At 40.6% G+C, this 23578-nt stretch overlaps 3 protein-coding genes and 1 non-coding gene across 4 annotated transcripts in view; all 4 read right to left on the minus strand.

The window, feature by feature from the left end:
* Positions 1-7471, minus strand: part of shroom1 (shroom family member 1) — a 41500-nt gene extending 34029 nt beyond the window's left edge. The window contains exon 1 of the mRNA XM_085797250.1: positions 7255-7471. The gene's annotated coding sequence lies outside the window, so the exon portion shown is untranslated. The remainder of the gene's footprint in view (positions 1-7254) is intronic.
* The window catches only part of LOC146974145 (uncharacterized), a 179955-nt gene extending 162711 nt beyond the window's left edge, over positions 1-17244 (minus strand). Inside the window, exons 1-2 of the mRNA XM_085797265.1 lie at positions 17229-17244; positions 12086-14855 (exon numbers count right to left, since the gene is read on the minus strand). Of these exons, the coding sequence (XP_085653391.1) occupies positions 12093-14789 (2697 nt within the window). The 5' untranslated portion in view covers positions 14790-14855; positions 17229-17244 and the 3' untranslated portion in view covers positions 12086-12092. The remainder of the gene's footprint in view (positions 1-12085; positions 14856-17228) is intronic.
* On the minus strand, positions 16689-16761 carry trnav-aac (transfer RNA valine (anticodon AAC)). The gene has a single exon. It is a non-coding gene; the product is annotated as a tRNA-Val (tRNA).
* Positions 17245-19291: 2047 nt separating the features above from the next.
* Positions 19292-21249, minus strand: ins (preproinsulin). The gene is made up of 3 exons (XM_085796786.1): positions 21212-21249; positions 20316-20500; positions 19292-19596 (listed from the first exon to the last, which is right to left on the minus strand). Exons 2-3 carry the CDS (start codon positions 20497-20499, stop codon positions 19430-19432), a joined length of 351 nt encoding a protein of 116 aa, XP_085652912.1. The 5' UTR covers position 20500; positions 21212-21249; the 3' UTR covers positions 19292-19429.
* Between the last annotated feature and the right edge of the window lie 2329 nt (positions 21250-23578).

Below are 23578 nucleotides of genomic sequence, written 5' to 3' on the forward strand. Positions count from 1 at the left end.
ATAGTGTGAAAATGAAAAAGAAAAAGATCATTTTATGGAGACTACAATAGATCTTTGTTAACTTAAGTGTTTAGTGTTCATCCCACCTCAGGCCTGAGCTCCACTGAGTCTAATAATGTGCTGATAATTACAGTCCCACCTCCACCTGAAGACCTGAGGACGTCTCCTTTTGTCACAGAGACAAAAACTCTCACTGTTAAAACTTCTATTTTCTATTCTGGATACGTACGACTGCGGAGTAACAGTAACAGAGCAGGGATGTGATCATCATCATCATCACGCCCTAAGAGTCAAGCGATCTCTAATCTCCCATTGTGTTTCCAGCACCGACGACGACGACACCGCCGCCACCGTGGTTAATTTTAGGGAGCGGGATCACAATGGGCTCCGTTTACAGCAGACGACAGGGCAGGTTTCCTACCTCAGAGGGAGGAGGAGGAAGAAGAGGAGGAGGAGGAGGAAAGGTTGGGTTTAAGGCTGTAAAACAAATCACAGAGATTAAACTTCAGCAGAAACTGAGCAGCTCTCTGGTCTGGACTTTGTAACGCTGGAGAGGAAAATCATGTTCTCTGTATTTCACCCGAGTTATCATCTACACTCTGTGCTAATACACGACTGTGTCTCTTTTGGTTTTGTTTTATTCAGTTTAGAGATGATCGTTCCCCCCCAACGTCCAACTGGAATAACTCACAGTGCACCTGCAGCATCTGAAATCACATATATTATTCAGTTTCTATTCATCTGCAGATCATTTCTGCTCAGTCCAAGCTGTTTGTTTGTTTATGCAGATTGAGGACAGTTCATATTAAGAGAAAAATGCAACTACAAATCTCCTCGTGTTGAATCATTTTCATTGTTGACTGCACTAAAATGACTCGAACTTAAGGTCATTTGTGCTTTTTCACCAATATTCAGTCATCAATCTGTTTCATTTCAGTGATTTAGACTGGAATTAAGTCAGAATGTAACCGACCGACTCTGCTTTTTTATGATTTAATCATCTTTCGGCTTCGTTTCTGCTCCAAACTATCGTTATTACATCGGCCTTGAGTTGAAAAAGTTCAGCTCCTATAATAAAAATCGTGTCAAACAGGTGTAAATGCTTCTTTTATTAGTCACAATATCACAGTCACATGACCAAGTCTGTGGCGGGATCGGGATCGGGTCTCTGTGACAGCCCCTCACCCACACCTTTTCATCAGGTGCTATGAAACATGACCCGGCCCTGCAGCTATACACTGTTGGCATGCTATAACACACACACACACACACACACACACACAAAGGATGATGGGAAACTCTGCGGTTCAAACTACAGAGACACATCAAAGCTGCTGCAGCCGCCCCCCGAACGCTAACAGACTGTAGGATAAATATACGAACTAACCTGTGCAGCTTTAATTCTATGAAACTGGACTTTGCTTTTCCTGCACATGTTACACACAGGTGTCAGTGAAGGCAGCACAGAGGAAAACCTCCCACTAGAAAACTTGGATATAAATATCACAGGTTTGGAAGTGAAACAAGAACAAAAGAACAAAACAAGAACACACACACACACACAACCAAACATATACTATACACACGGTTGCATAACATCAAATGTAAACAGAGGAAAGAAAACTCCTCAGGGACATTTTGTCTCATCTGTGTCCGCGCTCGTCTTTGTTTATGTTTGCTAGGTTAAACAGTAAAGTTAATTAATTATGTTGTGTTATTATGTAATAATTGAATTTCCGTCCTAACGAGGCCTCAAGTAGTTCTTCTAACACACACACACACACACACACAGGACACATGACACTGCCATGTCACAATGAGGGTCCTATAATGTCTATACAATAGTGTAGGTGTGGTCCAGTCAGATAACACACACACACACACACACACACACACACACACACACACACACACACACACACACACACACACACACACACACACACACCACACACACACACACACACACACACACACACACACACACACACACACACACACACACACACACACACACACACACACACACACACACACACACACACACACACACACACACACACACACACACACACACACACACGCCTCAGGGCTTCTCCTATGAGCTGTGATAACCTCCGGGAGCCGTTCGTCTCCGTCACATCCACCCGAGACAGACAGTAACTCAGGAGCTGCAGACAGGTGAGCGGTCAAACCCAGGTAGAAACTGAAAAGACGTCTGAGACCAGTGATTGATTAAACTGGTGTTGGTTGGTTGGTTGGGAAACGTCCTGGACTGAAACCGTCACAAAACACAAAACACAAAACTGATACGATGAACTCTCAATCATCTGGAGTGGAGTCCAATATTTACTCTCCTTTATCTGAAACCTTTTTGTTTCTCCTCGAGGAAATATCTCAATATTTGCTGCTGTGTAACTTTCACCTGTCTGGTTCAGAGCCAGCGAACCACAACAAGTGCGCTTTCAGACCATAAAACCAAAACAGGGAGCTGAAAGACACTAAAACGCAACACGAATACTCATCTTCCACATCACAAGAAGTCAATATTGAGTATAACACTTTACATTAGAGCCTTGTGTGGGACTGTTTTCTTCATCCCACTAAATTTCTGACCATGACTGCCCGCACCAGCAAAACTCTGATAATTTATGGCCGCACAATAAGAGATGCATTGATTTTGTCTTTTTTCCTGTCCCGCAGAAGAAAATATGTCATTAAATAGGCTATTGATAAAGAGTTTCATGGGGTTGTTTGTTTCTTTAACGTTTTACAGAAGTATCTTCTGAAGTAGATGTTTAATTTACCTCACTAAATGAAATACAACGGTCCGCGTTCTCAGCTCCCAGCAGCACAAAACTTCCGCTCTTCACTCTCAGACTCCGAGATCGGCCCACACGCTGACTAACAGTGGACTGCAGGTGACGATACATTTCGTTATATTTCCTGGCTTGCATGTCTTTTGACGCACTTGTCAGGAGTAGCGGTCCTATTTCGTTGATTTCATCTCGTTTTTAATGAAATAAATCGATCCCCGATCCTGCAGTGTTTCTTTTAACCCACCCGTTCCCGCCCGTAGCGAAGTTCAAACTGCCCGCATACATATTCTAAATCTACAATTACCTTTTTTTTTTTTAAATATATTGATCACGATGTGGCAGCTTCCTCTCTCACCCTGAGTGAACCACAGCAGCAGCTTCATATTTACTCAGCGCTGCTTTAATTCAGTTTTATCAGACACACCATCTCAACGCGGTGGCGTTCGCCTCATAATTGTTAATCACCGCAGCAGCCTCAGATTTCCTCCCTGTTACTTATTAAACCTCCTGAGGGGAAATTTTTTTATCACGACGTGGCATCTCGAGCCTGTTTCTCTCTCTCTCTCTCTCTCTCTCTCCTCCACCTCTTGAGCTTTTAATCTACAGAATTAAATCTGTTGATCTCACCTTCCTGGTATGAAGCTCAGGTGTGCACCTTGAAACACACATCCATCACGTTATCGCAGCCTGATGTCACTACAAAACCTCATGCACACGAGTCTCGATGGTTAACTACAGTTTAATTATTATGTTTAAATGTTGATAGTATAATGTACAGTTACCTCAGTGTGACATAACGCCCTCTGGTATGAACACGATGTCATCCCGAGACTTTAAACCTGCTGAGGAATCCGTTTGATGGACTTTGGCCGCCAAGAGTTTTTACTTTTTACCTCACAGGCACTTAAAAAAAACAACATATTTCTGTTCCAACTTCCTTGTTCCTGTTGGTTTAGTGACTCTTGACCAACTCTCACTCCTTTCACTGTCTGAGAAAGATATAAAAGCACCATTGAATTCCCCGTCTGTCTTGTCTGGTGCAGGAATGAGTCATGTTGTCATTCATGGCACTTAGCCTTCACCTTTACAAAGATAAAACACTTTTATTCTCAGGTTCATTGAAAGCCTCACATTCAGGTCGGTCGTCGTCATGCAGGTGGATGAGCGACAACAACGCAGAGCCTTTTACAGGAAAACGAAAACAAAACAGGTAAAAATAACAGGAAGCCACAACCTGAGAAGTGTTTTTTTAAATGATCCAACACCTTAAGACGCTTTCTTACTACAGTACAAAGCGTTACAGGTTATTTAATCCAGATTTATTACTTCTTAATCATCAGCTGAATGTTATCCTACCGGTTTAATTCGATCACGTTCAGCAACAAATGTGCAAAAATACGATTTGCTGCAGAGATAAAAATGTGAATTTCCCCTCAAACTTAACCTGATATCCACACACACACAGACAGACACACCAGTGAGTTCATCGCTGCAGAAGCGCTGGACTGTGCAAAAGGTCACACAAAGAATGTAAACATCCGAGCCCAAACCACACTCTCAAACACAGCGTGAGTAATTTTCCACTGTCAACAACCGAACGCACCACATCCAGGCCCCGAAGCCTTTCACTCACCTATTATTCTGTTGTGTGTCGAGCAGCTTTTATTCTGCAGCGCACCATCAATACAAGTGGACATTTTTGTCTCCTTAGACAGAGACGGAGAGACGGAGAGAGATCACGTTTCCACACCCAGGCTAAGTTTACATGCGTGGCCCATGGCTTTGTGACCCTGCTCTTGTTTTATAGCCGGGCCCTTCTTCTGTTTGCTTCCATGCTTTGTTTCTGGTTTCCTTTCCTCTTTAAGCTCCCTGCAAACACACACACACACACACCACCTACTCCTCCACTGAAGCCCATTACACATAAGATAAATAAAAAACACCTACGTAGTATGCATTGCAACAATCACTAAATGCTTGTTTTCTACATGTTTGAGTGTTTACACTTGGACTCAGTGACGTGATCATGCAGCAGAGCGTCGCTGAGTCAGGACAGTCCACCGGTGCATGACCATGCAAGCAAATGAGATGAGTTTCAGGTGAGCAGCACCTGTGTATAGTTGGTGTATAAGAATCTGGTGATATGATAACGTATCCTGAAGTGGAGGATTGATATAATATATTGCAGTGAATTGGGATATTACAAAAGCAGGACGATATGCTGACATTTTTCTCTTGAAATGTAAATTAATATGCCCAAACAAATACAGTTTATTCCTTTGCATTCAGACTCAGAACAGTTTAACCTGTATTTATATTCCTAATCAGAGTACATAATGTAGGAGGAATTAACTCTCTAATTATCTGCCTCAGTGAGTACAAAACTGAATACTGAGTATGAATAAGAAGAATCAGGTAAACATTAAGAGATGTACAGTGTGCATAGTCACTGCAACTTCCCACATTATTTCATACAGGAATCAACATCGATAAACCACTGTCTGTCGTCACCAACTATTGATAAAATCTCAATACAGCACTTCAAAAGAATCGATACACTAGTATCACTAGGGCTGTAATATACTATCAATAAACTATAGCACTGCACCATTTTATGATGAAGTATTGATTATTTATCTTATCTGATCCTTTCCGTCGGCTCTTCTGAGTTTCTGCTGAGGCAGATGTTAATACCTCAGCAATTACTATGAAGTAGAAAGTTATAGAAACTGTGAAATATAAATACAGGAGTCTGGATGCATGAAAATAAACTGTATTTGTATGTTATATTCTTTTATATTCTAAATATCACAATGTATCATATCACTACCCCTCTGCAGGATCACTACTACACAGCTCAGCTAAGTATCATGTCAGTGCATCGATATCTCCTCACTTCCCTACCTACACTGTGTATGTTTCTGACTCCTTCATATGCACACTTAGTCTCCCTGCAGACGTCAACATGTGCACTAAACATCGGTGTGAGTGTTTCTGCGGCGTCCAGGCCGGTCAGCGGCCCCGAGCCCGCAGTCCAGCAGCAGCACAGAGAGCCCAGTGTGCTCCTCCTGCTCCCACCATCTGACCAATGTACCGCATGAGTGCTTCAGTTTCAGCCGCAGCACAAAACACCAGTGTCTGGTTTCCCCCCCCCCTGAACAGCCCTGCCACGGCCGCACAGGCTTTTGTTCCCACTTTAAATAAAACATAGAGCAGTCATTAGGTAGAGAGGCCTTCCTCCCCCTCTTCCCCCTCCTCCTGCTCCTGCTCCTGCTGCTGTGCATAATTCAGAGCCAGGTATCAGTTTGACACAGGGAGATAAGGTGAAAGAAGGACAATACCATGTTGTTCTCACTATTCTGGCAAACAGGAGCGATTGCATAAGAAACGCACAACACAAATAATACGACAATAGAAACTTAAAAACGGTGATAACGGTCGTTTTAGATGCAGTTTGTCTCCTGTGCACGCTGCACATCACATCACATCACAGCTGACCACCAATCTGACTCCACACCTAAACACCACAAATATTTAAAGTGCAAACACACAGACTGATTTGATTAGCTATAGATTCTGCCATAATTGACCAATCCATCATCATAAACAGTTCAGCATCACAGAACAAATATAACTTATATATTATTAACAGATCAAAATGACAAACTAATGAGAATGAGAAATAAGAGAAGGCTGGGCTGGGCGGGCATATTCACCAATAGAGAAATTGTGAAAATATAATATGTACAGTTTGAAGTTATTTTCATAAAACTATTCATACATTTATCACTTAATCAATCAGATATTTAGTTGATCAATCACTTATCTACTTGTTTGATAGATAAAATGTCAGATAAATAGCTTTTAAAAATGTGAACAATCACATTTTGGGGTGTTTTATCTTTACTTTATCATGTTTTTGTTTATTGTCTTAGCCTATAAATTGTAGCCTATTGAATAATTGTTTTCAACTCTGACTTTGAAAGGTGCCTATTGATAAAATACATTGATATCATGATTATTCTTGAGAGGACTGCAATGATCAATCAGACTTGCTATTGATTGATTCATATCTTGTCTTTGGATTCAGCGTTTAATCCTCTCAGTACATCCACCAAACAACAACATATCTAATCAGTAACACAACAATACCACAAACCTTTAGGAGATGTGTTGTGTTAGTATCAAGATCCACTATTGATCACTGATCAGCTCTATTTGCTGTGTCTGTCAGCTTCTAATCAGTTTTTATTGTGTTTATCCGCGTTACAAACGACACGCTGAGGTTTTTTATTAAACATTTCATTCATTATTTTTGTTTTTAACTGAACCTAACTTAAACATGGGGTCAATCTGTGCAAGTTTTGACAGATGACAACCGAAACCACCGCAGGGACACGACACGAGCTGCACCTGCAGAGACCGCTTCACGTACCTGTTGATTCCCGGTCACTCCGCCGGTTCTTTCGTTGTTGTTTTTTTGTCGGTTTTTCCTTCTCTCTTCTTCCTCGTCTTGGATGAATTAACTTTAAAAACAAAAACGAGCTGGATTCACTTTGCTCGGGTTCGTCGTCGCGCTTCCTTCTCTCCCTCTTCTCCTCCGTTAATGGGCTTTTCCTTCCTTCCTCCCTTCCTCCGCTCACCTTTCTCTCGGAGCGACAAGCGGATGAAAGGTAATGGAGCACCGAGCGGACCAATCAGAGGCGGCGGGGGGCGGGCGCTTCAGGGAAAACACGACATCCTATTGGTCGGTTTGTGGTTAATGGCGGAGCAGTGAAAACTAGGAATTTGGCGATGTTGTTTTCACTGAAAAAAACCCCCAGATGTTCAACAGAATATTGATAATAAGTTTAGTCCGCGGTGGAAAAGTATTATTATATTCATTTAAGTTATCATTTAGTATCTCATTAGCACTAATACAACACGTGTCACAATCACAATCAGCTTTATTGCTTGGCTAAGCAGGTTTGTATTTGACTGTGGTTGTGTGGTTTGCACAGTGTTCAGGAGGGTGCACATGGACATAATATGAATATTTGTTGTAACCATGCAAATAAAAGTGATGCAAACTGAAAAAGTAATGTACTAAGTGACTATGTACACACAGCAGGTGCACTGTCTGTGCAGGGATGCACGTTTGTACAGTCTGCTTGTATTCATATTTGACATTATGTAAGCTATAATTTGCAAAAATACAAATCCTGCACGGAAAATGTCACTTTAGTAAACATGTGTCATTATAATCAGGAAAAACTATAGTAACAACCGCTGTGTGAGTAAAAAGAACAATATTTATCTTTGAGATGTACAAATGTGGCAAAGAATGGAAATGCTCAAGTAAAGTAGTTACAAATATCTCAAACTGTACTTAAGTAAAGTACTTGAGGAAATCTACTTAGTCACTTTGTGTTAGACTGAACCTGAGGTGCAAGTCAGTACACGTGTCTCTTAAATGTGATAAATAATTCAAAAACTGATGAGAGAAATCAAATGAGTGAAAACACACGAGTCCACAGAAGAGTTAATTTTCTGAGTTCAGTGCAACGTGGGCTGGAAGCAGCTAATCATTTCTAAGAGGCTCTGCAATGCAAAACTATGTAAACTACTTTGAATACCTTTGTTTCATGCACAGAAAGATTAACTGGGCACCATCTATTTATTATTGAAAGAACAGCTGTCACAGATATTCAAGGAACCAGCAACTGGAAAAAGAAATATATTTACACAGTTACAGCTCTGAGGTACTTCAGAGTGTTTTCATTTCATTCTTCTTTATATTTGAGATTTGTTGGGTGTTCACAAGGATAAAACTATTTGTTTTACTGTAAGTCACACTCCTTTTGAGTCATATAGGCTACTGTACATTATTCCTACTACACCGCTGCAGCCACTGACAGTGACGACAACCAGCCTGATGGGCGACAGCAGTGATTAACAATGTGTGGCCACTTGGTGGCATGTGAGTCTGAGTCTGAGGCCTGTCGTCATCAGCTGACTGCGATGGACACAGTCACTGCAGGATGTCGACAAAATGAATGAATGAAACTGTGTGAATAGAGACTTGAGCTGTGAGTGTCCTTCAAGTAGCAGTGGCTCATCATGACACTGACTCAGCAGCAGAGAGTAACTTCAGGACTGTTTTACTTTTTTTTACTGGTTAAAATACAATAATATCATTGTTTAAAATTATATTCAACACATTTAGAACATGAGCTTCAACTGGTAGCAGCAAAGTTTGGTAACTCTGAATTTTTACCCACGATCCAATCTGACATACTAGACGATAGAACTAACTCTCTTGACATCTGCAGTAGGATGCTGCTGATGTTTGATCAATTTGTGGTGGAAAGTGTGTTGTTTTATGCTGCAGTCTGTTGGGGAGACATCATCAGACACAAGGATGCAAGGAGACAGGACAAATCTGCAGGTTTGTGCATTGAATTCAGTCTCCTAATAACAAAAAACAGTGCAACATTTAGCTTACTACTGTCTTCTTACGTCACTTCTCCAACATGTCTCTAAAAATGAGCTTGCTTTTTGCTTTAGAGGCAGTTTAACATCAGACGATAAGTTTGCACGAATCAGTGACTTTAGCACCATGGACAGCACAACAGTGCGTCACATTTCTATGAAAATAGTAAGTCTAAGATAAAATGATAAAGAAGAAAATGAAAAAAAGTCAAATTAGCATCTATCTAACAGTAGCCTATGCCCACAATCAACAAAGCCACTGATGATATACGGTAATTGAATATAAAGCATGACCGTGTTAAATATGACAAAATGACATAGCTGATGTTGAACTGCAACATCTGTCACTTGCTGCTGTAGAAGGTCAAAGGTCACAAGTGACAATCAGAGCAAAAACTTGTCTTATCATAAATGAATTAATCACAATGAACAGAGTGTATGTGTCACTTCTACCACTGGGAAATCTTTAAACTTTCCAACACACTCTATTCCCTGTATTCCCGGAGCGTTTGCCTTGTACATCATTCAACACCACTTCAACTGTCTAAAGCCCAAAAACACACACACACACACACACACTGACCCAAGATAAACTCAGTTCACACGCTGTGCATCACATTTTTTCGTGTAATTTTCAGGTGCATTAAACAAATTATGTTTTGTTTTTGTAAATGTTTATTATCAGTTGTCTACAACCTTATCCTCTTTTCAGCTTTCCTGCCTGAAACACCCAGACACAGCTGGTCATTTGTCCCCGGTCTCTGACGTGACCTACTGCTGAACCCTGCTGCTTTTTTGTTGCTATTGCAGTTTCTCACTCTCAGGAGAGAGAAGCAGAGAGGAGGGAGTTGGGAAATCAGGAAGGAATGACTGACAGATCTACTCCTGCTGTGTGTGTGTCTGTCTCATTCATAAACACCCCCCCTCGCACTTTGACTAAACTCTGTCTCCATGACGACAGCTTCAGCTCCCCATAATTTAACTCTCAGCAGCTGAACATTGACAAGTGAATGAAAACTTAACACAGAATCTGTGGTTCGAAAATATTTGACTTTATTTGGATTATTGTTATTGAGCTCTGACATTTCCACAGAGTTTGTCGTTTTACAGTCGTTAGAGTTGGGTGGCTGTTCATTTATTTCCTGTACAATAACACAAAATAAACATACAGCTTCAGCAACAGTCGACTGGGATTCATCTGTCTCTGTTCCTATTACAGTAATAAGGCTTAAATGGAGCCCTGGATTCTTGCTCCATCTAGTGGTGTCTTTCAGTAATTACTCACACAGAACAACATTGAGAACCTTTTGGCAAATACCAAATACTTATACAGGATATACACAGTTCTTTTGATTGTCCTTTTCACTGCACCACTTCAACTTAATATTTAACCCATATTATTTTTGTGTACAGTATCTGCCTTTCTTTTGGTGCTTTATTTTGTGTTTCTAATGTGCTGATAAATGATAATAATAGTAAGGGGAGTCAAATGATCTGTGATAAAGCATGATGTGAAGGAAGTTATACACATGAAAAAAAACAAAAAAAACAATGAGCAGCTGAAAACATCAGTCATTATTATTAAGATGCACAGTTTAGGGGCAGCTACAGTCTATTTGCTACAGCTGCAATCAGTTTGTTGTCTCATTTAATGATGTGACCTACATGAGTGATACGTTTACTGGGAGTGGTCCTGTACTCCACAGTGACAGATTCTGATTGTGGATGGAAATTAATACTGTGACTGTGAATAAATCTGAGAAGACACTTTAATTTGCTGTGCTGCAGACTGTAAGGACGTTTCTTGATCGGCAGTAGCTACAGGAAATTAAGGTGTCTGGGAATTCAGATGCTTGGTTTCACAAGGAATACAAAGAGAACTGCTGTTGCTTCACATCTAGAGATGGTGATGTTACTGTACAGCTGACTACAGGTGAGGAAGGTCACTGAAGGCACTAAGATGACCACTTGAGATCAAATCCTGGTTGAACACAAGGTCTGGACAGGGCCCAAAAGTAGAGAAAACCACAGTAAATGGGAAACATTGTTGGTTTTTATGACGGATTGAGGTGGAGAAGTTTCCTCTAGTGTGTCCCGTTTTGAAGTGCTTTGTGTATAATGTGTCTGTGTGTTGTCGTCAGTAGTAACACAAATTTACAAAAAGTGGTAAACCATTCAAGTAAACTCCGACTTTCACAATAATAAGTCATCAGGTGCGAGTGTTGGTATGAATTCAATAAACGTCTTTGGTTTCATGGAATGTGATGAGCCATTAGTGGCCTTGTTCAACTGACTGTCCGTCTGTCTCTTGTTGTCACTGTCAATTGTTTATGAAGGGAGTTTGAGTCGGACGTTCCTCAACAGCGTGATCAGTGGTCAAACCATCCTCTGGGGACAAAGTGTCTTCACAACTTGGCAACATCAACAGCCGTTCTTCTAAATATGATGTGTAAACATTAGTAAATGATTCATTAACCAGTAATGAAGCCATGAATTACAGCTGGTAAATATCAGAAAGCAGCACAGGCACCTTAAGTCACAATGGGAATGTCCTGGATGCATCTGGCTTTTCGGCACTCATGTGTCATACAGTAAAATAATGGAAACATTATCAGTCACAACTTTTCCAACCCCAAGGTGATTTACTCAGAATGTTGCTTTGATTGATCCAACTGATCATCAAAGCAGATGCAACTGTTTTTCTGATGATCAACCAATCAATTGATTGCTTCAGCTCTACATCAACTAATAATAACGCTTACAATAATTACTCACTGCAGCTTTTATCTGAACACAGATGTTCTACTCTACCTCTACCTCAATGTCAACAGGCTTCAGTTTTCGGACAAACATGATGTCGTCATCAGCGTTAAGGTCTGCCTCGCCAAAGCAGTCCTCCGGCTCCTCTTTGCAGACAAACTGCGATGACTCTGCAAACTCCATTGGCAGCTCAAACACTGTTTTTAGATAGTCTCTCTTTCTGCCAGTTTTCCCTGCCATGGCGATGACCTGAGAGGCAACTGACCAAGCGAACTCCACCTTCCGGTGACTCTGAGAGCTAAGGTCAAAGTTGAACTCCAGGATCTTGTACAAAGCTGGAACGTAATGGCTGCAGTTTTGTTCTACATACTGGTGCACCTCAAAGAGGACCTCCCTTGTCAGCACTTTCAAATCCAGTTTTGTTTTGGCTTCTAATTTTGAAGAAATATCAAGTTCCAACCCTATTTCTTTGCAGATGTGATAGCTGTTGACATTCTTCACCTGTCCCACATTTCCACTGAGAGCCCTCCTTTCTGTACCTACACTTTGATCTTCTGAATCCTGATCCTTCAGCCTGTTGCTAGTTGGTTGTTGCACTTTGAGCTGTGTGTGATTACTCAGTGGGATAACCATGTTCAACCAGCTGTTTATCTTCGGTGTGATGTTTTGCCTTTTCATCATTCTCTTCTGTGTCACATACCATCTTTGGATCACCTGCACTGCCTCAGTCTTACCGCTTTGAAGATCAAGATCAAAATTGTGCTGAAGTATGTCATTAACCGTCTCGTCGACCTCTCCACACAGCTTTCGGACAAATCTGAATATTTCAAAAACAGCGCCTATGGTCAAGACACTCAAATCAAGCTTGTCGCCTGCCAGATGTTCTTCTGTCGACCAAAGATTGACACCTAGCTTTTTACAGAATGGGTGAAGCTCAGCATCTGTCCACTGGCTAGTACCTGAGAACAATGAATCCCCCTTCAACCACTGCTTTGTTTCATCTTCCTGTTCAGTTTGAACATTTCTGGTAGCATCAATAGTGTTGTAAACCCCGGGGAACTGGAGGGGACTGCTGAGAAACTCTGTCTTCCATCTTGCGGGATGATTCTGAAGAGTCTTTTCTTTTGTTATTAAGTTAAACATAAAATTACGCTGACGCAGTTCATCTTGTGTTGATGTATTCTTGAGTTTGAAGTTCTTGTCCAGAATGTCAAATAGGAAACTCCGTGTGGTCTTCCTCATCGCAGTTGCAAATTTTAAAACTTCCAACAAAATCCAGTTGGTGAGCAGCTGTAGGTCCAAGATCTGTCTGTTGCCTGAGCCGACATTAAAGTCTAAACCGATCTCTCTGCAGTGTGCAAACAAGTCGTTCACTTTGCTTGACTTCAGGATTTGTTTCGATCGGTTAGCACGCCTCATCCACAACCTCTGTTTAACTGTTTTCCCTTTTATGTTCTTGTTTTTGTCTTCAGAAAACAGTCTTGAGATCGTGTTATCCTTTGGCTGAAACTTAAACAAAGGAGAACTGGGGCCATTAGCCTGAGGATGCATTGCAGAGACAGTAACATCCTCTTCCTCTTGCTTTATGTCCAGTGACTCTGCTAACTTTGTTCCTGATGAACATCTCTCGAACTTGATTTCCTCTGATCCGACCTCAGGACCTGACTGCGTATCCGTCTCAATAGGACACGTGTATGAAAAGTCAGTATCCTGATCAATGTCTTGGTCATCACTATACCTCTGTCTCAGCGTTACCCTTCTTTTACTGGCCACTATTAGTGTTTCCATTTCTTGGAAATCTGTGTTAGGTTTTCGTCTCTTTTTACAATTCTGCTCCTGTCTCTTGATCCGGACTTTGAACATCTCCTTTCGGAAAGCGTCTCTGTCTTCAGCTGTGAGGAAGGTGTATCTGCTCTCCATCAGTTTGTGGAATTGCAAGCGGAACTGCTGCTTATCTAATTCCTGGCCAAAATTTTGCTTGACCAAGTCACATATCATCTGAGTGTGTGTTCCACAAAGCACTCTGGAAAAATCAAGCATCTCAAGCATCACTCCATTGGTCACGAGGTTTGGGTCAAGCTTCTGTTTGGGTGTTTCATTTGGTCCAACAGCCAGAGTCACACCACTTTCTCTGCAGAAAGGGTAGAGGTCATCTCTTTGCTTGAAATGATGTCCTTTTCTCTTCATAGTTAACAACGTACTGCTTACAGTCCCGTTACCCTCCATCATCTGATGTTCTGAAGACTGACTGTTGTTGTTCCCATCAGTAAGGACCGAACTATCCGCAATTTTGTTTCTTTTAGGGTAGGACCGTCGAGGCACCTCTGAACCTGTGGACGCCATTATAATGTTTGGATCTGGTAGTGTAAATACCTCTTTCCATTTATGTGGCTTCATCCTGATTTGTTCTTTCAGCAGTTTTATTTTACTGTGAACACGTGTTGCGTAGTCATAGTACTGCATGTCATTGTCCGTGTCCACGCCGAGGTCAAAGTTGAACTCTAGTATTTCATACAGGAAATACTTCTCAGACTTGGTCACTGTTTTAGCAAAGTCACAAAGCTCCAGCATCACACCATTCGTCAGCAGACACTGATCTAACTTCTCCTTCCTTTCCAGTGCAGCGTTAAACTCCAAACCGATTTCAACAGACTGTGGGAAGGGTACAGCAACTTTCTGATACCTAATACCATGGTGGATACGACGCTGCCAAATGTAGTGGTCATCAATGTTGTCCATGCTGACGTCCAAACCCCAAATCAAATAAGACGTTGTTGAGAGTCCTGGTTGATTCAGTTGACTCTTCTGCAGATTAAATAGAACAGAAAAGCATTGTCAACATGTGGCATGTGAATTAAACTGAGTTCATACTTACGTTGTGTCCAGCATAATATCTCAGAGTGGATCCAGAAATACTCCCTGTCAGCTTGCACAGAAAACTTCCTATAAAGGCTCTAAAAATAAGTGTTAAAACTACTCATTTACTATTTAACCAAACATAATCATAGATTTTTTTCAAATGACATTAGTTTATTGAAAGCCAAAATGAGAGTCGGATTCAAATTATATACAGATGAAGAGGCTTTATTTGCTTTTGAAATCTTGTATGGATTATGCTGTCAATACCATACTGATCTATATCTATACTACAACAACACTTGAGAACCCACTTTAATACATTTGTTTGCCCAAATATTACAGTGAAAAATTGTGAGAGAATTTTTAAAGAATCAATAATAATTCCTGCATAGGAATACATAAACAAGACTGCATGTCTGCCAAGACACTGGACAGCAGCTATAGACACTGATTGGTACCATTTACCAGACATTTTGTTATTCAGCCCTGATAAACCCAGGCGGTGAATTGAGACAAAAAGTTTGACATGGCTAAATGTCTTCTAGTAGAGTAGTAGAATATAAAGCTCATAGCAAAATCATAGCAAAAACTATCTCAGTACAGTTTCCCCTTCAATTTTCAACTTCATAAAGTTGAAAATTAGAGCTCAGAACATTAAATTATATCATAAACATGAAAAGGGTTAGAGAAAGAATCATAATAATAATGCTGCATACGAATACATAAACAAGACTGCATGTCTGCCAAGACACTGGACAGCAGACACTGATTGGTACAATTTACCAGACATTTTAGTTTTAATTATTCAGCCTTGATAAACCCCAGGCGGTGAATCGAGATAAAAAAAGTTTGACTAAATGTCTTCTGAGTAGTAGAATATAAAGGTCCATCATAGCAAAAGATATCACAGTAGATTTTTCCCTTCAATTTTCAACTTCATAAAGTTGAAAATTAGAGCTCAGAACATTAAATTATATCATAAACATTAAAAGGGTTAGAGTTTCAACTATTTAAGCCCCACTCTGCTCAAGGAACTTAAGTTATTTGTCATTTAAAAAACAAACAAACATTGGGTTTGAAAAACAACGCCAAATTTCACTAACACTTTTCATTGTGGCTTGAACGCAGCAGTAGTTTGAACTGAAGCACCTCCTACCTATGCCAAAATGGCCGCGGTAAAACATAAACTGTGTTTTTTAAAAGTCCGAAACTACTCCATAATAACAGTCTCATAGCGTGGTGCGTGAGACATAGACATCTCAACGGATTCATGTGAAAACAAACATCCCTGACACCTTGACGTGACAATAAAAACCAAAACACCTGCACAACCGCAGACATTGAACGTTACCTTATCACAGGGAAGAAGCTAGCGGTCGGTGTGGGGCGTTCAGGGACTCAGAGACATAACAAGCCCGAAGGAGAGAGCACGAACCGGTCGGTGGACGAGACGCTTGTAATCCTGCGGGTTTTTAGTGAGGACACTCCGCTCCCCGTGAGGTGCAACAGCCACGGACATTGCACAGTTACAGAAGCTGCACAGCACATGTGTCTGCTGGTCTCTACTCTCTACCTACCCGCCCCCCTCGCCTCCACGGCTGCGTTCAGGGACGAGTCGGACATCTCGCTTTCACAGGCTTCCGCGCTCTGATCTCTCTAAACAGGCATGAAAACGATGCGTGCATGTAAAAAAACAAACAAACAAACACACAAAAAAACCCAAAAGGCTATCACACGAACATTTGTGCATATCAGAAAAAACAAAACAAAAAGAAAAGCTGTTTCCGCCCGGTTTCGAACCGGGGACCTTTCGCGTGTTAGGCGAACGTGATAACCACTACACTACGGAAACACCGTACTGTTAAGGAAAACATAAATCATTATTATCATAACAAAATTCTGTCTTGTCTGAACTTGAGTGCTGTAATAACAGAGTAATAACCATACAGTCTATGGTAATAACACTTTCATTGAGTCCCGTAGTAGGCATCGGGCGCCCCCTAGTGGCGGGAAGTTGCCCACTTGTTTGTAAATTGATGAAGGCACAGGAGAGAAAAAACAACTGCCCTTCTTGGATTAAACATAGCTATTACATAAATGCACCTTTACACTCAACAAATCCGAAAGTAAACATGGTAGCATCGTTTAACATTAACCATATGAATTTGTCTTGATTTCAACCTTGATGTAAAACCGATTAGTAGCCTGCAAGCTAGCAATAGCATCACCTGCGACCGCCTGCGACTCGACTCGACTCGACCTTCAGATGTAGCTACACACATGAAAAATAACAAAAGTTTCCAAAGCACATGAGCTTACCTATTTTAAAAGATAATTGTTCAGACACTTTTATACACCGTCCCCAGGTCCAAGATAATACGTTTCTGTCTCTTTCTCCCTACAGAGCACATGCTCCTTCTAGCTTTGGAGCAAGCAGGAGAGAAAAAAAAAACTAAAAACAAAAACAAAAACTGCATGACACAAGTGCCACCTACTGGCCATTCTGTATGGCGCTCATCAACTGCTGCAGTGCGAAGTGGATAAAAAAAGAAAAGAAAAGAAAGAACGGGCAAATAAAATAGGACTCAACCTGCATGGGCTGTGCCTGTTGATAAAATGAAACAGGAAACTGAATACTTAATATTATAGGCTACCTGACCTCAAAATAAATCACTGCAATAATATATTATAAATTAATATTGTGAATAATAAAATCTGTCATATTTACATGCCACAACAACAAAAAACAAAAGATAAAATGTCAGTACAAAAATCTACATTTTCAATTATTTTGTGGTAGTGCACACTGAACAGATGACAACCTCTTGTGGCTTATATGTTTCAGCATCTTTGTAAATGTAGATAGGGTATCAATCTTTCCATTTAAAAACAAACACTGAATACTACTTATTATTCCTTCTTTTTTTCTTTTTTCCCTTTTACAATACTGATTACTAAAACACCAACAATTTTATGACTGTCACTTTCAATCTCTCCTAAACATCTGCATCTTATGGAGTGCAATATCTGGTTTACATCTCAGTAGTACACTTATGTTTATATGTTGTATTTAGACATTCAGGTAAGTTTTATTCCTCACTGGCTGACTTCTTTATTAAAACAACACTAGTTTTTCTGGGTTGTCTGGTTTTCTCCTACATTGCTTGCTGTAGTTTTAAACCTCACTTGCTTTTACCATAGTGACCACGGAGGAAACAAATCTTTGGGATTTCAACCTTAAAAATGTGTTTAATAATTACTGTAATGTCTCATCATTCTTTTGCAGTGGTGGACAGTAACGGAGTAAATTTACTTGAGTACACATCAAGAGGAGTTGTACTTTACTTGAGTATTAGATTTCGTTGGTACTTATTACTCTTACTTGAATACATTTCCAAGACAAATATTTTTACTTTTACTCGAGTTAATTTCTAGGAAGGCTGAAAAGTACTCGTTACTTTCAGGTCTGCTCTTTTTTTTTTTCTAAAATCCTATTGGACACAAGCTGTGTTTGTCAAAGAAGGAAACCCTAACCCCTAAAAGTAGCACATCAGTGCAGCTGGTTTCAAAGAGTTAATTCTCAGAAACAAGAGTTAAAAGGTCCTTAAATTCATTTAGAAAAAAATATAGTAATTACTAATTCATTGATGTGAAAAATGAGAAATTTTACTCTTACTCTTACTTTTACCTAAAGTCATAGTGCGAATTACAGGGGGGTTTGGGGGGGTTTGACCCCCCTAATTCAACCCCCCTAAAAGAGGTACAAATAACAGATAGGGGGGGTTGAAACATGTATCTTTCTTATTAGTAATCATAAATACTACAATATACAGTATTTCCATAGTCATGCCAGGAAGATGCTTGTAGTAAAATTTCAGACACCCCTAGTGGACTAGACAATTTAATTGTCTTTGCTAGGGTGTGTGTGCATGGGTCTGAATTTCGGCAGTTTAGATCTAGAATATTTTGTTGGTGACTACAAAAATTGTTTGTGTGGTACATTATGTGCCGCATGAACTGTAAAATTGTGTAAAATTTGGTTTATCATCATCTACAGACTGTAGACATTTCATTGAACAAGCAAGATACTGTAAGACTTCTGTTAACTCAAGCACGCGTCTGGGCTGTACTGTGCGCTGTGTAAAATGTTGACCCCCCCAATTGTCATTGTATAATTCGCACTCTGCCTAAAGTAAATTTGAAAGCATGTTCTTTTAGGCTACTTTTTTACTCTTACTCGAGTAACATGTCGGCTGAGCTACTTTTACTTGTAACAGAGTAAATTTTGACCAGTAGTATTTGTACTCTTACTCAAGTACTGGAGTCGAGTACTCTGTCCATCTCCGTTCTTTTGTGACTGCAATGAAAATGAACACCGTTCCTGATATTTTCTCAATTGACAAAACTTTATTTTCTAGGAAAAATAATTTCATCCACTTGTGAGCACTTCATTTGACAGTAGTTGGTTTGTCAGAGAGAGAAGGGTGGGGGGTGGTGGTACAGGGGGGGCCGAGCGCTGCTCAGTTGCAGTAGTTCTGCAGGTCGAAGATGTTGCAGGGCTTGTGGCAGCACTGCTCCACGATGCCTCGCTTCACCATCATCTCCATCTGGTCCTTGAAGGCGAACTCGGCCACTTCGTTCTCGCCGCCCGCTGCATTGGCTCCGCCCGCCTTGGGAGGGAGGAAACCTAACATGACAGAAAAGTTAGTCAGAGTTACATTTCTACTGTTTTTCTTTTTAAAGGGATAGTTCACCCAAAATTCTAATTTCACTCATTATCTACCACCACCCTCATGTCGACTAAGAGCTGTGAGAATTTTCAGAGTCCTCCGTGCCTTCTCTGAGTTACGGGGGGGTCCGCGCAGCAGTATTTGTCCATATAATGGTTGTCAATGGATACCAACTTTCTTTGTCCAGAAAGACACACCAGAAAACATCCAAATACCTCCATACTGCTCGTCTGTAATGTCCCTCTTGTATTGAAGCCCCGACATGAGAAATTGTTCCGAGATTTGCACTGACACAGGAAGAGCAGTGAACTGAGACACTGGGAGTTTCCGCTACAAACAAGCTTAAAATATAGACTTATTTAATTTTTTCCTGAACAATTTCTCATGTCAGGGCTTCAATACAAGAGGGACATTGCAGACGAGCAGTATGGAGGTATTTGGATGTTTTTTGGTGTGTTTTTTTGGATGAAGAAAAGTGGTATCCATTCACAACCATTATATGGACAAATACTGCTGCGCGGACCCCTCCGTAACTCAGAGAAGGGACGGAGGACTCTGAAAATTAGTCGACATGAGGGTGAGTAGATAATGAGTATTGAAATTTGAATTTTGGGTGTTCTATCCCTTTAATGGAGATGCAGATTTTGTTTTGCTTGTTGCGTGGTCTGTGCCTCACCCAGCAGAGGGTCGACATCTCTCTTGGGGTTGTAGAAGAAGCCTCTGTCCCCGCAGACCAGGTAGAGGGCGTCGACCAGGTGAGAGCCGCAGAGGTGCTGTGGGGGGGCGACAGCCTGCGAGCCCGGCAGTGATACGATCAGTAAGACCAGCAGAGAGACAGACTGGAGCCACAGAGCCGCCATGCTGCAGGAGGAGGAGGAGGAGGAGGAAGAGGAGGAGGAAGAGCACTTATAATACATATTTTAGCCAACATATCATTTATAGTGTATTATCCACCTGAACTTTTTGCTTTAACATCATGTATTATGTTCTTCTGTTCTTCTTGGAACTGAAGGAAGTGTTTAGTAACAGTAATAGATGAGACATGAGTGACCCTTGTGAGATGCACCCAGGTGAATGTGTTTTTGTTGTTCAGAGCCTTAAGATGATGTTCAGCCTTGTCCGAAGCATGAACTCAAAGTCGTAAAATTATACAGTATATAGGCTAGATCCTGTCTTGTGTTTATGAACACAATACATGAACTGTGTATGTTAGACAGATACAGCTATTGTTTGGATTTACAGAATGCTTCCATTAATGTTGAACAGTTAATGCCTAATATGGAAAGTTATATCCTTATGTTGGGAGAAGGTGGAGTTTTGGAATTAGAAAGCATATTGTGGTTTTGAGCCATAGAGAGAGATCTCACATTGGCACCATGAGATGCTCCAAGATTCGACATTTTTTGTACACTGCTCTTCTTCTTGTTAATAAACTACTTTTTGAATGCAAGTGAAGACGTGTCGGCGGTGATCCCTTCTTTTCATCAACACATCAATATACCACACATTTGATCACAATAGAAGAAACTGTGGAGCTGTGGAGGTAAAAGGAGGAGTGGGAGCTTAGCTTACCTGTAGAGTTGGAGACGGAGGTGAGTCTGTGATGAAGAGGAGGCAGCTGAGAGCAGAGACTGGTGTGAGGAAGAACAGAGGGTCTCCTCTCTATTTAAGCTCCAAAACCTCCACCTGGACACGCCCACTGCCCACTGACTTGTGTGCACATATGGGGGGACGTAAAGCTGTTTGCCACGTTGCAGGGACCTGGAGTCTTTATAACCTTATCAATCAAATTGGCTAAAGTGTGTGTGTCAAACCAGATAACGTGCCAGTCAGCACATGTGAAGTGGCACAGTTTAGTCCTGATTGACTAGTTACAACACTTAGTAAAACAAACAGAGCTAATGAGCCGACATGATCTGATCACCTCCAAAACCAACAAATACCATCCTTCAATTTGCCTCCTGCTCCTCGGCAGCGCAGAGTGGAAATAAAGACGTCAAATAGCCTAATGCATGACTGAGTTCAAAGCGCAAATCCTAAATGCAATGGGAACAGTATGTGGAAAAGCACAAAAGTACAAAACTGTGACCTCTGATTGGTCCAAGCACCAGCAAAATGGCTGCACAAGCAACCAAAGAGTTACATACATGTGAATATTTTCATCATAAATAAGGAGGACAACCATATTTTATAATATTCAGTCTTGTGTCCATATATTACAACCACTGACCTCCATAAGTTTTCCAAAAGTCGCCACATCTCACATCACATTTTGAGATGTTGCTGATTTGCATGACAGTCCCACATTTATTCAAAAACATATTTTCATGTCTGATGCAGCGGATTATCTGAAATCTAACTAAAAGTCCAGCAGGAGCATATTTATTTATTTATTTACTGTTCTTATGATATCAATGCATTATCTGTAACTTCTCAAAAATAAACAACACAATGCACAATGTTTTTATATATATATTTGTGTAAAAACTCACTAACATCGTCATTAGGGTCCGGGCAGCTAAGCTGCCGGGACACTATTGTATTCCTAGGAATTCTTCTTCTTTCTTTCTTTCTTTCTTCTTCCAAGGAAGTCATACTTCCCATGGGCGAAAACTCACCAAACTTCACAGAAACATCCGACCCCATGCCAGATTCACTCAACTCCAAGGACATGTGCCCCCCCCTCCCAGGGGGGGCACAATAAGCGTTTAAATTTAAAAACTTTAAAAATTCCTACCAAACCAACGGTAGATGCTACAGTGTTGAAACTTCACCACAATGTCGCCTCAATACTGCTGAAACTTTTGTCAACTTAAACTTATTACAAATTATGAAGTCCATCACTCTGTTTTTTTCAATAACTGTAAAACTTTTAAAATGTATCTCCTCCCACAATTTTTACTCAATTGACACCAAACTTGCTACAGAGCATCTCCAGACCGTCCTCCACAAAACTTGTTTCTCGGATTTTTGATTAAGCAAAAATTGAGCCTACAGTGCATGAAAACGTTTGACTGTAAACAGTACTATAAACATATACCATCAAATTCTTGCTAAATACATTTTCAAACTTCCTGAAAAAAAATGAGAATATTCTGGAGTCATGGTTGATGAAGTTTGGCAAATATCAGAATTTTAATTCAAAAACTGAATTTTCTAGAACATTTTGAATTCTGCTCTCATGGAAACAACTGCAGTCAATGTGAGACTGGAATTTATAAACATCATATTTTCTCTTATGAAGCAAAACACTTATCATTAAAAACAAATCACCAACATTTCCATGTTGTCAAGATGCAATTTATGTATTATCAGATTTTTGTTTAGATGACTGAATTATTGACATTTTGACCATTTCATCACAACAGCTGCCCGGGCACTGACTCACCTGAGTGGATAAATGAAGCTACACAGCAGGTCTCACTACCAGCTAATTAGCTCAGTGAGTTAGGAGCTGGTTCTTGGTGTCAGAGGCTGTGAGTTCGAGACCCAGCGAGGGTGAAGATGATGATGATGACAGTTCGAAATGGCAGATGTCCTCAAGCTATTTTGCTGTCTAAATGCAATTTATGTATTAACAGATTTTTGTTTAGATAACAGAAATCTGCGTTCACAACTGCTGCCCGGACACTGACTCCCTGAGTCTATTTGAGAAGACACACACCATGTCTCACTTCCAGATAATTAGCTCACTGAGTTAAGCGCTGGTTCTTGGTGTCAGAGGTTGTGAGTTCAAGACCCAGCCAGGGTGATGATGACAGATCAAAATGTCAAATGTTCTCAACACGAAACACAAGATAATTGTCCTAATGGTGGCATCACAGCAAGCTTCTAAATTTAAAAATCCAAATAGCTTGGACTGGACCATGTGCGAAGGCTCCTAATATCTTAGACTCATAGTAGATGTTTGACAAATACATATCATTATTTTACCTCAAA

Source organism: Trachurus japonicus, chromosome 14 (assembly GCF_045865225.1).
Source record: "Trachurus japonicus isolate A0001 chromosome 14, Traja_1.0".
In the NCBI taxonomy this organism is placed as follows: Eukaryota; Metazoa; Chordata; class Actinopteri; order Carangiformes; family Carangidae; genus Trachurus; species Trachurus japonicus.

Bases quoted from the DNA above. Each gene is read 5' to 3' on its own strand.
- ins (XM_085796786.1), bottom strand. From the start codon at position 20,499: ATGGCGGCTCTGTGGCTCCAGTCTGTCTCTCTGCTGGTCTTACTGATC. The intron at 19,597-20,315 runs GTGAGGCACAGA...CTGTCATGTTAG, and splicing joins AGATGTCGACCCTCTGCTGG to GTTTCCTCCCTCCCAAGGCG.